The sequence below is a fragment of the Mirounga angustirostris genome, unplaced genomic scaffold (genome assembly GCF_029215605.1).
Source record: "Mirounga angustirostris isolate CCGP_5_RB_7025 unplaced genomic scaffold, mMirAng1.0.hap1 SCAF_11, whole genome shotgun sequence".
Taxonomy (NCBI): domain Eukaryota; kingdom Metazoa; phylum Chordata; class Mammalia; order Carnivora; family Phocidae; genus Mirounga; species Mirounga angustirostris.
Window position 1 is genome coordinate 112,040,337 of NW_026991719.1, and position 17,476 is coordinate 112,057,812.

Genomic DNA, 17,476 nt, shown 5'->3' on the forward strand with positions numbered 1-17,476 from the left:
TGCGAAACAGACCCAGATCAAGACTTAAAGTGAGATGAAGTTTTGGACTTCCGGATTTCCAGAGTCCCTACTCCTCAGCATGACGTGTCCCCAGCAGACAGCAAGATCCACTATCCTAACTCTCCAGCCAGAGGTTTTGTGAGGAAGAGCTACTTTGGCCAAAACATCAGGATAAAGCGGTAGCAGGGGCCATGCATTTGTTTCGTTATAAGATAGATTCGATTCACTGTAGCACGGCCCTGTACTTTAGGGACTAGTAGTAGACTGGTACGGGGAAAAAAATACTAAATTAATTTTTACTCCTAAGAGGACTGAGAAAAAGAGATACAACTGAATTTTACGCATACAAACTGAAAATACAAGCCAGGAAACAATATGTGGGATATGAATACGATATATATAAATATCACTGCTTCAGAAAGCATGAAGCTATTTCTTAGAGTAATTTAACAGTATTCATTCCAAGTTGAATATGAAAATGAGCATATGGTTAGTTATGTTACTGTTTCCAAATAAATGTCATAGTTTTTTGGGGTGTGTTTTCTATACAATCTCTGCTGCCCCTTTTAGCTCATACATGGCAACTGGAGGACATCAGTTCACTCTACACACATTTGTGAAGCATCTAAACTTGGCAATAAATATACTATGACCATCAAAGCAAGCTTCGCAATGTGGAAAATGGTCAGAGAGACCTATTATTTTTTTATTTTATTTATTTATTTTTATTTTTATTTATTTTTAAAGATTTTTTATTTATTTAACAGAGAGAGACATAGCGAGAGCAGGAACACAAGCAGGGGGAGTGGGAGAGGGAGAAGCAGGCTTCCCGCAGAACGGGAAGCCCAATGTGGGACTCGATCCCAGGACCCTGGGATCATGACCTGAGCCGAAGGCAGACGCTTAACGACTGAGCCACCCAGGCGCCCCGAGACCTATTATTTTTTTAAAAAGGAATGTTACATTCAATTTACATAGGAAAAAATAAAGGGGACACAAAGAGTCATAAAGGCCATGGGTGTCAGTGGGCCGTTCGATTAGGTTGAGCCATGTAACTGTTTTTGACCTACGACAACAGCAATTTTAACCTAATACCTTACTCTGGTTTTCAACTTGCTGTTTACCTGTGGACACATCAGGTACTGATCTTTCGACAGCAATAAAAATGAGGTGATGGTGAATGTCCCATCACAAGCTTATAGCAAGACTCAATAACTAACCGTGGATCCCAACTACTTGGAATGCTACAGAAATGTCTAAAATGAAGCTAAACTTGGGGTGCCTGGGTGGCACAGTTGGTTAAGCACCCGACTCTGGGTTTCGGCTCAGGTCACGATCTTGGAGTCGTGAGACTGAGCCCCACATCCAGCTCCATGCTCAGTGCAGAGTCTGCTTGAGGTTCTCTCTCCTTCTCCCTCTGCCCCTCCCGCTTGTGCTCTCTCTCAGACAAATAAATAAATCTTTTAAAAAAGGAAGCTAAATTTAATCAATCACCCAAAGTAACACTATCTTTTCTCCTAAAATGCCACCAAGTGGTTTTACATCAGTGGGTTCAAGAAGACATTAACCATCACGCTCAAGATACAAGATTACAGGTAGCTTTGATAGCAATCTATATAAAGCAATTGCATTTTGGTAGGTTTTCTCCTTTTAGATTTGACGAAGGATTTCTTTTTCATATGCAAAGAATAAACTCACACCTTTTGGCATAAATAGATGAATCCAGTATCAATGCCAATCAGTAAATGACAAGCTACACAGACATAAGGTGAACAACACGGGGGGAAAGACAAAGAGACAAAAGGAAACCCCCCACCTACACAGCAATGCTTAATGTGGCAGAGACTTCAAATGTGAGTGCTTTATACCCTCAGCCTGGCAGCCTTTCATAGGTAAGCATGATTTTTTGGAAGACAAAATTAAATGAAGCAATCACTGCGATACTGTTGCTAAAGTGTATTGTTTCCATTCTAAAGACCTTTGCATAAGGAAAGAAACGTTACACACAAGTCACTCTCTTAGGAACAAAGCATACAGAACGGAGAATTGTAATTTGAGAGCATTACCTACCATGAGAGTTTTGAATGCTATGATTGCTTTCAGAATATCCTGATGATCTGGATGCGTATCCTATTAAAGGAATACATTGTAAAACAATATTAAAGGAGAACAGATCAGCCGTTGTCAGGGGTCAGGGGTGGGAGGAGGGTGTGGCCACAAGGAGACAGGAAATCTGAGCGGGTGATGGAACCGTCCTGCATCCCCATCGCTGCGGTGGTCACAGGAATCCACACATGTGATAAAAGCCGTAGCACTGCACGCCCAAAGTAGGAAGTCCATTTCACTGTAGGCTAATTTAAAGATCACAAAATAAGACAGCACTTGAGCATTTGGCATCTCAGCACCTCCAGTGAGCAGGTGACCAAGAAACCAAGACAGCTGGTGGCGCTTCACGGATTTGGCAACAACATCCTAGGTGTGGTTCCTGAGACTTCAGATAATAACTAATCGGCAGTCGGGGGCCATCATCAGGCCATGTTGTTAATAAATGACAAGAGGTAGGGAACTGTGGGAACCGAGTGGTGGGTAGAGAAAAATCAATCCCATTTCACTTTCCTTCACAATCCTTCATTTTCCCTCTGCAGGCTCAACATGGCAGGTGGGAACAAAATTCCAGGTTTTATACCATTGTGCTCCTTACGACCCCGGCAAGCAGACAGGTTCAAGAACGGCTTTGAGGAATCCTTACGTTCATGACTGCTCATGAAGGGAAAGGGGAGATTCTTGGGGAGGCTGTAGACCTGACGTGGGGGTAGATGTCTATCTAACCTCTGGGATTCAGCTGGAATAACGGAAGGGCAAAATCTGCTGCTCCACCAGCCTTTGGTAAGAAGACACAGAGCCGAACGGACCCAGGTCAGGAGAAGGCATCTCAGCAGATGGCGAACTAGCGCTGAGGGAGGGTGTGGGTTAGCTGATGGTGGGAAATGGAAGGCAGGAGTGTAGACAGGCTCCAATTCAAGGAAGCCCAAGATAGAGGGTCCAGGCAGTGGGGGGGTGGGGGCGCATCTGGGGCTTCTCCGCCTCCAACTGAGTGTGTTTTGCTCAGAGGACGTGCTTTCAATCCTTACAAATGCTGACAAGACCGGCAGCGTGCAACCTTTTTCTTTAAAGATAATCAAACCCTTTAAAACCTCAAAACCTTTCCCCAGACACAGGAAGAGCATCTAGGGTAAACGCAGCCTCCCTCAGAGGGCCCTCCTCTCCCACCCACACCTCAAACACCCATGCTCGATGGCACAAGGACGACTCCAGAAGCTATCCCTGTTGACTGGTTTTTAATAAAAGGATCGGGCCTCTTGCTGAAACAGTATTCCATGATCAGGTCTTGTTGCCAGTCAACTCTAAGTTGATAAACACAAATGTGAGGGAACTTTGATGTAGGTCCATGGATACAAACACAGATAAACTAATACTGGACCCATTTATAAATCTTTAAGGAAATTCCAGAATGTTCCAGCATAATCCAGAGTCAGAAAGCTTAATGATCACAGGGCTCTCGAGATATTTAACCCTGTCTGTAGTGAAAGTGATATTTATATTTTCTATTGTTTTGCTTTGTTTATCTCCCCAAATCAGGTTGGTTCATAGACCAGAACAACAGAAGTTCTTGGTCGATCTTGACTGAACCACCATCTACAGAGGAGGAAAACGTAAGTCAACTTGAAAAAAGCAGCAGCACCGAGGCTGGGAGGGAAAATGATCATGAATATTTAGTAGTAAAGGAAAAAAATTAATGACTCTGTGAATTGATAGAGGTGTGAATTAACTTGCTCATGGTAATCATTTCACAATCTCTGCATATATTCAGCCATCCCATTGTACACCTAAAAAAATCCCATTGTACAACCTAAACATATACAGTTTTTATGTCAATCACACCCCAATACAAGTGGAAAAAATAAATAAGTAAAAATAAAAAAATCTTCAGCAGGGGGGGTGGGGAAGAATGCCCCCTCTTTATTTCACTGCATTAAGAGGGAAACTAGAAGCCCAGCAAGAGGGAAGACTGGATCAAGTAAAATGTGAAACCAAGGCTTTTTCTGAATTCCTCAGTGAGGTTAGTCTGGAGGGAGACTGGCGGCTTCCTCCAGAGCAGAGGCCCATACCTTGCTTTCCCTTACCTCCATATGCCGTTCCAACTCTTGCAAGAGAGTAACATACTTTTCCAGTCGCATGAATGGTTTGCTGAGGCTGGTTGTTAAAATGAGGATACCTGGGCTGGATGCACCTTGACTTTCCATGAACTGTTCCAGATCATCACTAACAAAAGAACGACCGTGGTTTTGTTACTGCTTCGTGTTCCAAGTAAAGAATTATCAACCAAATTATTGATTTATTATTAGAAGACTATTATTTTCTTGTATTTCGCACAATATAAAACCGAACAGAAATAAGTTTCATTAATCCAAATGCCGTCCGATTCACGTCAACTCCGTTCAGTAAACCTTTATTGAGTTCCTGCTATGTAATCAGCCTTGTGTCCAGCACTGGGGCTCAGGACCCCCAGCTTCCTCTGCTCGTACGACAATCCTTTATTGACATCTACTAAGTAACAGGCTCTGGTCTCTGTTGGGGGATACAGCAGTGAACAAAACAAAAATCCCTGCCCTTAAGGAGACTACCCCCATGGACATGGGACATACAGTCTACCAGATGGCCTCAACGTACGGTTTTAGTCACTTCAAACGTTCTAGTTATTGACTGGTCAATTGCCAAGGGTAGCAACTCACCACATACTCCCTATCACCGGGCACCCACTTGTAATGTTCAGAATCAAGTTCAAAACTCAGATAGCTGCATGTGTGTCTGACTAACCACAAAGTCACAGACAGTTCTATAAGGCGGCAGCTTGGTTAAAGGAAAAAGACTATTCATATGTCACGAACTCTACCCTATAAGCTTGTGCTTTTTCTTTCTTCCTTTTTGCACCATCTGGAGTGTCTCCTTTCCAGCAACGTGATACCGAGTCCTGGGGCTGCAAGCTCATTTTAATATTCATTTGTGCAAGGACCCCCACTGTCTACGGGATGGCATGTTCTGAAACTTCTGCTTCTGCCTTGGCCCCTTTTGCCTCCTTGCTTGCCCGTGCATATCTAATCAGTCTCAAGTTTATTCCTTTCCATTCGCACTGCCACTGCCTCGGTTCAGACCTTTATCTCCTCCCATCTGGTTCACTCCAAGAGTCCAACTGGTCTCCTGGCTCCTGGGCTTTTTGGCTTCCCAGCCGTCCTGCAGACCACCGCTCTAATCCTGTTGCTTTCTACTCAGGAACCCCTGCTTGCCTGCAAACCTGAGCCTGCACTTTCTAGCCTCCCACAGGTCCCACCCATCTCTCTCCTCACTCTTTCACGAACCCTCCACTATAAAATGACTTACTTATTCTCCCTAGAAGACAGCTCAGGCAGGACAGTGCCTAACCATGGCGTGTTGCAATCAGTGGTGAAACATGTTCAAAGAGACTTGCTATCAGCAGTAAAACGCTGAGAGGGGGAAGGGATGGGGTGGATTGCAGGTTACCCCTATTCATAGTCACACTCCCTCCTTGGGCTTTTGTGAGTGGGAGAGGAAGGGATGGGGTTTCGACTAATGCCCTGGCAACCGGGAGCCATGTGGGGTCACACGTATGTCAGAGGGAAAATGGGCTGGGAATCACTGCTTTCACGGAAGCTGGATCACGTCTGAGTGGTCACACCTGACAAGCCACGCAGAGGATTGTATCTGTTTTTGCCCCAGAAGCCCCTGGGAGGAAGGAGGTGCCCTGGACCTGGAGTCATAAAACAGGGCTGGTGACCCTGGATCAGTTACCTGACCTCAGCTGACTCAAACCTACTTCCTACTAAAATTCTGAAGATTCGCCATTGGGGTTTGGAAGGTGACTGTTCCATGGTAAGGTCTTTGGGAGTGCGTTTAATCCTACTTAATATGTGCAACGGCCCTTTCAACCCAGGTGTTATCCTCATTTTACAGATGAGAAACCTGAGTCTCAGGAAGAGTGAGTAATCGGAAGTAAATGGCTAAGTTGGGGTTTGTGCCCAGGTCTGAAGTCAAACCCTCAAGTCTTTCCATGACACCACACGCCTCTGTATAGAAAAGGATTTTGTAAACTTAAGTAGTTTGTAAATGCATTTGTATTACTATTATTACTGTGCCAAGGCAAATACCTTGCTAAAATCACATCTTTAGAAACTACCATTAAGCTGTGATTTCCAGCTTAATGGAAACTCAATTGAGGTTAAATTTCCAACCAAGAACATAAAGTGCACAAAGAGGCTTAAAAATTCATTGCATATAAAATATAATTAGGAAAATACTTGAATTTGGAGAGTGTATTTGAGTAGAAATATAATTTAGAGAAAATCACTTTCCTAATTTCTTTTCAATTTGGTAAACAAGTCTTATTTTTTCTTTCCATAACCGAATAAGTGCCCCCCCGTCCTCAATGTTCTACTCTAATTGATACAAGGCTTGCGACAATTAAAAGCAAATACTAACATGTACTTTGTTATTACTTTCCATGCAGCATTCTAACTTTTAGGCTTGCTAAATATTATAAAAGAGGTTGTTTTTTTTTATTTTACAATTTAACACACATTCATTGGCTGTTGGGAGGAAATGAACATTTTACTGTGCAACAAAAGGATAAAACTACCTTAATAAAGCTGCTGCCCATTACAATAACTAGATCCTGCAAGACACATTTTACTGAGCCAAATAAACTTAATCCGCAAATTAATGTCATTATACAAAAACGTAAAACTCAACTTTATATTGTTGTACCAAAGAACAAGCTGTCTTTAAAGTGCGGTTTTTAATTTTATACAGCCTGTTGGAAATGTCAGTGGGTTAAGGCTTGTTTTTCAAGCTTCACATGTTCTGTACACATGATGTGATACAAGAGAAGCAGTTCTCAATGTATAAATGCTGTCTTAGACTCAACATACGTTTATCTCACAGAATGCAGGGTGCATGGGGCTCTGGGATGCTCTGGCTTGGGCTGGAAGGCTCCAGGAAACTATCTTACCTTCTAATACCTCTACAGAGCTTAACCATATCATATGAGAGTGTTTCTGCGGAATCTTTGCATAGATTTCTACTTTGAATGATGAGAGGTCTACCTAGAACATCCGGGAAAGGATCAGATATTCCCCCCCACACACACATACACCCTCCTGCCCACACCCCTATCATGGAAATCACTGGAAAGGGGGAAGTGAGGCCTGAGGAGCTGAAGGCCCCAGGCCTCTGGCCAGTGGAAAATCCCAGGGATCCCGCAACTGAGTTGGGTGGATCCCTATTATCCCTTTTTCATTAATCTAGTCCCAGAGAGCAGGCTGTCTGCTTCTTTTTTGTCCCCACCACTTTTTATTTGTGATCAATCTCACTCACTCCCTTTCCCGGTTCCTCAAAGACACAGACAGGACCGAATCCAGTCTCAGAATGGTCCCTACGCTCCTTGTCCCCGAAGCAAGTACCTAACACAACTCTGGGTTTTGCTCAAAGTCTTCATTGCTGACAACAGGGTAAACAGAGTGACAACTAGCAAGAGGAAAAGGGCACAGTGGTAACGCAGTGGTGTCTGTCGCTGCAATGGACTTCACACCTGTCTTAGCACTCACTCTCCCCTCTTCTTGCTCACTCTTTCAATCCGGATCCCTTTCCCTCGTGAAAAGGATGGGAGCCACACCAAAGCAAGGGAGAGAGGTGGGTATTTTTGTAAGAGAGAGCTTATTCCCAGGAAGAAACAAGAGCTACACTAAGAAGCCTGAAGGGGAGAGAGAGGGGAAACCCCAAAAGACCTCAACCAGGGGATAACAAAAGACTGGGGCAGCCATTCAAATATATGTAAATATGGGGACACATCAAAGTTGGGGTCTGCTTCTATACCCATATTCAGCTAATACATTACTGCATTTTTAACAAGGTGCCAACAGGCCGTGAACTTTAAAGCTGTAGATCTTTGCCAAATGTCAGGCGCGTTGCTGGTATGATACTGCCATCTGCAGGCTGAAGGGAAGAACTTCAACTGACTGGCCTGTTCAGGCTGGAGGGATTTTCCAGTGTCTAATCACCCACAGATTCAGCAGGGAAAGAACAGAAATCCACCGATGTCCTTGTTTCAGCTGACACCTTCATCTAAAACAGGATTTTAGGGGCGCCTGGGCGGCTCAGTCGGTTAAGCATCCGACTCGGTTTCAGCTCAGGTCATGATCTCAGGGTCATGGGATGGAGCCCCACATGGGGCTTCATGCTGGGCAGTGAGTCGGCTACAGTTTCTCTCTCCCTCTCCCTCTGCCCCTCCCCCCACTCACCCTCTCTCTCTAAAGTAAATAAATAAATCTTTTTTTTTTAAAGATTTTATTTATTTATTTGAGAGAGAATGAGATAGAGAGAGAGAGCATGAGAGGGGGGAGGGTCAATGGGAGAAGCAGACTCCCTGCTGAGCAAGGAGCCCGATGCGGGACTCGATCCTGGGACTCCAGGATCATGACCTGAGCCGAAGGCAGTCGCTTAACCAACTGAGCCACCCAGGCGCCCCTAAATAAATCTTTTTTTAAAAAGAGAATAAAACAGGATTTTAGACCAAAATTTCTGTAAATTTCATTCAACTCTGCCTTGCCTCTACTAGCCAGCATAAATCACCACAAGATGCATGTAACAGAGCTGAGATTATATTAGAAGCACATCTGGGGAAACCCCCAAGCATTTCAATTTAATTTTTACCCCTTCCATGCAAATTACAGGTAAGATTAAAAATTCAGTTCTATGGGACTCCAATGAGTCTTCCATCATTTCAAGGGATATTTTAAGATTCTCAAAAAACACCACTAACCAAAATGAAGCAAATAGGATATGATAATCCCCCCAAAGTTGAGAACCTCTAAATTAACTTTAAATCATAATGTTTGAAGGGATCTGTACTGTTATTATAAAATTAAATTCCTAATGTGGGTAAATGCAGTCAGTAACATTTCAGCACACAGAGTTACAATAGAAACTTCTCTGAACACTACCATTTCTTTCTGGAATTGCTATTCTCAGATTAAAAGGAAAAGAGGGGCATCTCTTTTTATTGGTATTAAGAAATTTGCCCTTATATACACAAGATGTTTATGTATCCACCACAGGAAAAATGCTTCTGGATCTTTTTTTTTTTTTCTTTATTGAAGATAGGTAGTCAAGTACGAAAACATTCCTGGAAATGATAAAACCAAATTCAGGACTGTGGTTCCCTGTGGCATGGGAGGGAGGAGCAGGAAGGAGCAGGAAATAGGAGAGAGTACACACAGGACTCCAACTGCAGTTAGAATTTGTTAAGCTGACTGGTGACTTGATTTTATCTCTGTTTTTTGTCTGCTGGAAATACCGCATACCTTTCTTCTAAAAAGCAGCTAGTAGTGGTAGAAGATGAATACAGTAGAAATAAGGAGTGGCTACAACTACCTTGTGCTAGATACTGGGTCCCTTGTAGACATTATCTCATTTAATCCCCATACAAACCCACTTTGAGCTGAAGAAGCCAATTCTTGCCCAGTGTGGCTGAGAGGTTGGAGGCTTCCTTCTCTACTCAGCCCCCCGCTCACACACACATAGGGAGGAGGCTCTACCCCAGGACTGGCAGGCTGAAAACACTGGGACCCAACACCCTCACCCCCACTCACTTGTTGGGCAGAGGTTCTATGCTGGGAGAGGCAAGCAGAGAAGACCAGAGGCTAGTGGCACAAAGATTTTGCCCAGGGAGGAAGACAGCCTATAGGAACAGAGAGTTCTGAAGCTCTCCCCAGAGGAACTGGTTTTAGTTGAAAAAGAGTGGGGGGGAGGGGCGCCTGGCTGGCTCAGTTGGTAGATTATGTGACTCTTGATCTCAGGGGTCATGAGCTTGAGCCCCACTTGGGGGTAGAGCCTACTTTAAAAAAAAAAAAAGGAAAAAAGAAAAAGAGTGTGGGGGAAATCCAAGCCTAAAAGCTCTTGCAAAAACAATGAAGATTTTGGTGGCAAGCAAATAAGAGGATGCTGGCAGTTCTTCTTAATTAAGAGCAAGAATCTAAACCCTAGGCCAGTTAGGTCACGAGAAAGAACCAAGGAAAGAGACAGCTAAGAAGGGTCAAAACAAACTTCAAAGACTGGTCTCAAAAGCTACTTCGTTGGATCAGATGACAGATCAATTTATGCCCCCAGGGAATTGTCAAAAACATGGGAGCAATCAGCCGGAAATTAGTGGAGCCTAACAGCTGGAATCGATATGGAACTGAGGTAGACAGCTTATCAGGAAAATCAGGGCAAGATGGGCAAAGAGAACCCTGCTAATAAAACCACTGTCCTTTCAGGATGACTGTGTGCATGACCAAGGCTGGGTCCTCCAAGGAATGACATCAGAGGTGCACACTGTGGGCAAAACAGACCTCACTAGAAGAGTCTATCAAGTCACTAGACAAACAAAGAAGCAAACAACAACAAAAAAACACAGCCCCAAGAGGGGAGAAAGGAATCAGTGTCCAGAGTTGCTAAACCTAAAATTATTGCATAAAGTGTCTAGTTTTCAACAACAAAAAAATAGTAACACACAAAGAAACAGGAATGTGTGACCCATATATAGGAGATAAAAAGAGACAACAGAAGTTGTCTGTGAGTGACAAAATGTCAGACTCAACAAAGACTTCAAAGTAGTCATTATAAATGTGTTCTAAGAACAAAAGGAAACCAACCATGCTTATAGAATTAAAGGAAGCTATAATGACAATGTCTCACCAGAGAGTATCAGTAAAGAAACAAATTATTAAAAAAAAAAAAAAGAACCAAATGGAAATTCTAGGGTTAAAAAGTACAGTAACTGGGGCGCCTGGGTGGCTCAGTTGGTTAAGCGACTGCCTCCGGCTCAGGTCATGATCCTGGAGTCCCTGGATCGAGTCCCACCTGCTCGGCAGGGAGTGTGCTTCTCCCTCTGACCCTCCCCCCTCTCATGTGCTCTCTCTCATTCTCTCTCTCTCAAATAAATAAATAAAACCTTTAAAAAAAAAAAAGTACAGTAACTGAAATTTTAAAATTCGCTGGAGCTGCTCGATGGTAGATCTGAACTGGCAAAAGAAAGAATCAGTGACTTTAATGATAGATTCATAGAGATAATGCAATCTGAGAAAACGGGGGGTGGGGGGAACAAATAAAGAAAAATGAACCAGCTTCAGAGAAATGTGGGACATCTTTAAGCACAATAAGACATGCATCTTGAGAGTCCTAAATGAGAGGAGAGAGAGAGAATGGAGCAGAAAAAAATATTTGAAAAAAAAAAATGACTGAAAACTTCCCAAACTTGAGGAAAATGTTACTCTACATAGCCAAGAAGCTCAATGAATTCCAAGTAGGAGACATGCAAAGAGATCCACATACAAATTATAGTAAAAATGCTGAGAGACAAAAACAAAAGAGAAAGAGAAAAACAACTCATCATGGGCTATGGAACCTGAATAAGAATAACCGCTAATTTCTCCTCAGAATTAATAAGGGCCCGGAGGCAGTGAAATGACATACTCAAAGTAAAGAAACAAAACTAGGGCGCCTGGGTGGCTCAGATGGTTAAGCGTCTGCCTTCGGCTCAGGTCATGATCTCAGGGTCCTGGGATCGAGTCCCACATCGGGCTCCCTGCTCCTTGGGAGCCTGTTTCTCCCTCTGCCTTTCTCTCTCGCTCTGTCTCTCATGAATAAATAAATAAAATCTTTAAAAAAAAAAAAAAGAAACAAAACTGCCCACCAAGAATTCTATATCCATCCGAACTGTCTGTCAAAAACGTAGGTGGAAAGAAAACATTCCCCAATAAACAAAAACAGAGAATTCTTTGCTGGAAGACCCACCTTACAAGAAATATGAAAGTTAGATGATAAAATCAAGTAAATCCAGATGTAAATTCAAATCCACATAGAAAAAAAGAGCACCAGCAAAGGTAATCATGCAATTATGAAAGACAGTATAAATACCTATTTCTCCTTTTTCTCTTAACTAATATAAAAACAAATGTATAACGCAATTTCATATAATCATATCATGGGGCCTGTAACATATAGAAATGTAATATATTTTACAACCACACCACAGTGGAGGTGGGTGGGAGGAAAGCTCTATTGGATACCATGATACCAGATAGTAACTCAAATCCATAGGAAGAAATAAAACACATAGTAAATGAGAATGTTAATGGAACAGATGCTCTAAATATATTCTTGTTCTCCTTTCCTCTCTCAGTTTCATTAATACACATAAAATTACATCAAATAATATTTATAGCAATGTTACTGGGTTTGTAGCATAGAGATGTAATATGTATAACAATAGTAGCCCCAAAAAGGGAAGAGGACACAGAGCTATGCAAGGAATAACATTAGTATATCTCACTAGAATTAAGTTAGTGTGAATATAAAGGAGATTCTGGTAAGTTAAGATAGATAGATAGATAGATAGATAGATAGATAGATAGATAGATAGAAAGTCTCTGAGCAACCACCAAAAAAAGGAATTCAAAAAATCACTGAAAGACTTCTGGTTTCAGCTCTGACATGTAAAGAGTTTGGAGGGCATCATTACTATTCTCACAAGAAAAAACACTGAACTATCTGAAAATCAATGACTTTTCTTAGATCCACTGGGAATTGAGATCACAGGGAAAACCATCCCCTTCCAAATCTGGAAGGACCGGTAAATACAGAGAATTAAAACAGAGATCCACTTCCCTGAAGGAGAAGCCACTGGAGCCAGTAACTAGTTGCAACACTCAAATGCTAATTTTGATGAATTTTAAGAGTCTAAGTGTGGACTAGCTGGGCAGTTAAAAACTCCCGACCCAGTCTCGGGATCCCAATACTTCTGTGGGTTTTGCATCTAAGAGCCCATGCAAGTTCTCATGGTAAAGATTGGAGAAAAATCCCATTGCTTACTGTTCTTACACTTAAAAATTTGTTTAAGAGGGTAGATCTCTGGGGCACCTGGGTGGCTCAGTCGGTTAAGCATCTGCCTTCCGCTCAGGTCATGATCCTGGAGTCCCAGGATGGAGTCCCAGGATGGAGTCCTGCATCGGGCTTCCTGCTCAGCGGGGAGTCTGCTTCTCCCTCTGACCCTCCCCCCTCATGTGCTTTCTCTCTCTCACACTTTCTCTCTCAAATAAATGAATAAAATCTTTAAAAAAAAAAAAAGAGGGTGGATCTCATGCCATATATGTATTTTTGCCACAATAAAAATAAAAGGGAAAAGTTTTTTTAAAGTGGAGGAGAGGGGCATCTGGGTGGCTCAGTCACTTGAGTCCGACTCTTAATCTCAGCTCGGGTCTTGATCTCAGGGTCATGAGTTGAAGCCCCGCATTGGGCTCCATGCCGGAAGTGGAGCCTACTTAAAAAAAATAGTGAAGGAGAAATAATACTTCCTCAGGCAAACAAAAACTGAGGGAAATTATGACCAGTAGACCACCCTTGCAAAAATTGTTAAAAGAAGTTCTTCAGAGAGAAAGAAACTTAGATCTATATAAAAAAGGAAGAGTGTCAGAGAATAATAATAATTAAGAGTCAGATTCATAACCGACTGAGCCACTTTACTAGTACAATATGCTAGGAGAGAAGATAAAATGAAATCATATAAAATATTTAACTAAAACCAGAGAAGTCAGTAAAAGGGGGGTAGTAAAGAAACAAAGAACAAGTACAATGAATAGAAAACAGTTATAAACATGGTAAACATGAATCCAACTATATCAATAATCACTTTAAATGTAAATGGTCTCAATATGCCAATTAAAAGACAGAGATCATCAGAGTGGATTAAAAAACAAGACTCGGGCGCCTGGGTGACTCAGTTGGTTAAGCGACTGCCTTTGGCTCAGGTCATGATCCTGGAGTCCCGGGATCGAGTCCCACATCGGGCTCCCTGCTCAGCGGGGGGTCTGCTTCTCCCTCTGATCCTCTTCCCTCTCGTGCTCTCTGTCTCTCATTCTCTCTCTCTCAAATAAGTAAAATCTTTAAAAAAACAAAAACAAGACTCAACTGTATATTGTCTATAAGACATTGATAGAATAAAAGGAAAAGGACGCAAAAGATATATAAAAAAATAGCTGGATTATCTACATTAATTTCAGAAAAAGCTGACATCAGAACAAGGAAAACTATCAGGGATAAAGAGGGAGCATTACATAAAGGTAAAGGGCCAATTCTCCAACAAGATAAAACTATCCTTAACGTGAATACACCTAACAACAGAACATCAAAATACATGAGGCAAACATTGATAGAACTGAAAGGAGAAATAGATAAATCCACTATTGTGGTTAGAAACCTCAACATCCCTCTATCAATAATCAACAGATCCAGCAGATAGAAAATTAGTAAAGATATAGCTGAACTGGACAGCACTGTCAATCTAGTAATCTAATTTATGTTTATAGAATACTTCATCTAACCACAGAAAAATATATATTCTTCACAAGCTCACGTGGAACATTCACCAAGATAGATCCAATTCTGAGACATAAAACAATGTAACAAATTTATAAGGATAGAAGTCAACAAAGGGTGCTGGGACATTAGACATAGACACGCAAAAGAATGAAGTTGGACCCCTACCTCACACCATATGCAAAAAGTAACTCAAAAATAGATTAAAGAGCTAAACGTAAGAGATAACACTATAAAATTCTTAAATAGGCATAACTCCTCATGACCTGGATTAAGCAATAGTTTTTTAGCTATAACATCAAAAGCACAAGCAACATATATCGGACATCATCAAAATTAAACTTAAAATTAAAACTTTTGTGCTTCAAAGGACACCATCAAGAAACTGAAAAGACAACCCACAAAGTGGGAGAAAATTTTTGCAAATCATCTATCTGATAAGAGGAATGTAAAGAAGAATATATAAAGAAGTGGTGCAACTCAACAATGAAAAGATGAATAGCTCAACTAAACAATGGGCAAAGGATTTAAACAAACATTTTCAAAGAAGATATTATAGCCAACAAGCACGTGCAACTGTGCTCAACATCATTAGCCACTGGACAGAAGGAGAGTGACTGCTACTGGCTACACAGTTGCTTTGGGGGAGATAAAAATGTTTTGAAACTAAACGGTGGTGATGGTTGCCCAACCTGGCAAATATATTAACAACCACTCAATTATACGCTTTCTTCTTTCTTTCTTTCTTTTTTTCTTTCTTTCTTTCTTTCTTCTTCCTTCCTTCCTTCCTTTCTTTCTTTCTTTTTCAAAGATTTTATTTATTTATTTGACAGAGAAAGAGAGACAGCGAGAGAGGGAACACAAGCAGGGGGAGTGGGAGAGGGAGAAGCAGGCTTCCCGCCGAGCAGGGAGCCCAATGAGGGGCTCGATCCCAGGACCCTGGGACCATAGATCTGAGCCGAAAGCAGACACTTAACCGACTGAGCCACCCAGGCACCCCTCAATTATACACTTTAAAATGGTGAATTTATGGGACACCTGAGTAGCTGAGGCGGTTAAGCATCCAGCTCTTGATTCTGGCTCAGGTCATGATCTCAGGGTCCTGGGATTGAGCTCCGCGTGGGACTCTGCACTCAGCGGGGAGTCTGTTTGAGGATTTCTCTCCCTCTCCCTCTGCCCCTCTCCCCAGCTCGTGTGTGCATGCATGCACTCTCTCTCTAAAACAGATAAATAAATCTTAAAAAAAATAAAATGGTGAATTTGTGGTATGTACATAATTTCTCAATAATAAAACAAATAATCCAATTTTAAAATAGGTGAAGGATCCAAATAGACGTTTCCCCAAATGAAGATATACAAATGGCCAATAAGCCCATGAAAGATACTTAACATCATTATTCATTAGGGAAATGCAAATCAAATCACAATGAGAGATCACTTTACACCCATAATGATGGCTATAATCAAACAGACTGATAACAAATGGTGGGGATGTGGAGAAAATGGGACTCTCTGACACTGGTGGTAGGAACATAAATGGGTGCAGCCACTCTGGACAACAGTCTGAAGTTGCTCTGAAGGTGAAAACAGAAGAGTTATCATATGACCTCGCAATGTCACTCCTAGGAATCTACCCAAGAGGAGTGAAAACATACATCCACCCAAAGACGTGTAGCTGATGTTCAGAGCAGTGGATTATTCACAATCCATATGTCTGCAAATTGGTGAATGGGAGAACAATATGCAGTATCTACATAATGGAATCCTCTGTGGCAATTTAAAAAATGAGGTACTGGGGCGCCTGGGTGGTTCAATGGGTTAAGCGTCTGCCTTCAGCTCAGGTCATGATCCCGGGGTCCTGGGATGGAGCCCCACATTGGGCTCCTGCTCAGCGGGGAGCCTGCTTCTCCCTCTCCCTCTGCCCTTCCCCCTGCTTGTGCATGCGTGCTCTCTCTCATATAGATAAATAAAATCTTTTTTAAAAAGTAAAAAGTAAGGGCGCCTGGGTGGCTCAGTTGGTTGGGCGACTGCCTTCGGCTCAGGTCATGATCCTGGAGTCCCGGGATCGAGTCCCGCATCGGGCTCCCTGCTCAGCGAGGAGTCTGCTTCTCCCTCTGACCCTCCTCCCTCTCATGCTCTCTGTCTCTCATTCTCTCTCTCGCAAATAAATAAATAAAAAAAAATCTAAAAAAAAGTAAAAAGTAAAAAACCGAGGTACTAATAAGTGCTACAATACGGATGCAGCTTGAAAACATTACAAGAGAAGAAAGCCAAACACAAAAGGCCCAATGCTGTGTGACTCCACTTAAATGAGATGTCCAGAATTAGCCAATCCAGAGTGACGTAAAGGACTTTAGTGGTTGCCTTGGCCTGGCAATGGAGGGCACCTGCTAATGAGTATGGGTTTGTTTGGGGAGTGATGAAAATGTTCTCCAATTGATTGTGGTAATGGCTGCCCAACTCTGAATATGCTACAAATAATTCAACTGTATGCTTCAAATGGGTGAATTGCATGGTATGTGAAGTAGGATTCAATAAGGCTGGTAGATAAAAAAGGAAATGGTAACATTTTCTTTCTCTTTGTTTTGGTAATGTTTTATTTCTTAAGCTGGGTGGTGTGTACATGGGTGTTCATTTTATTGTAATTCTTTAAATTTGCATTTAAATTATTCTTTGTAGGTAAAATATAGATCTCAATAAAAATACTGTTTTTAGGGGCGCCTGGGTGGCTCAGTCATTAAGCGTCTGCCTTTGGCTCAGGTCATGATCCCAGGGTCCTGGGATCGAGCCCCGCATCGGGCTCCCTGCTCGGCGGGAAGCCTGCTTCTCCCTCTCCCACTCCCCCTGCTTGTGTTCCCTCTCTCGCTGTGTCTCTCTCTGTCAAATAAATAAATAAATAAAAATACTGTTTTTAGAAGTCTGACAGACCTAGATGCTAATTCTGGCTCAACCACTTAAGAGCTATGAGCTCTCTGGCTGACTATTTGAC

General features: G+C 42.1%; 1 protein-coding gene across 12 annotated transcripts in view; it reads right to left on the reverse strand.

Annotated features, from left to right (window-relative positions):
* ARHGEF6 (Rac/Cdc42 guanine nucleotide exchange factor 6) overlaps window positions 1-17,476 on the reverse strand; it is a 99,489-nt gene that overhangs the window by 17,195 nt on the left and 64,818 nt on the right. For all 12 annotated transcript variants that reach the window (XM_054509382.2, XM_045883192.3, XM_054509406.2 and 9 more), the window contains 2 exons: window positions 4,185-4,323; window positions 2,071-2,130 (listed from right to left, as the gene is read on the reverse strand). In XM_054509382.2, the coding sequence (XP_054365357.1) occupies window positions 2,071-2,130; window positions 4,185-4,323 (199 nt within the window). The remainder of the gene's footprint in view (window positions 1-2,070; window positions 2,131-4,184; window positions 4,324-17,476) is intronic.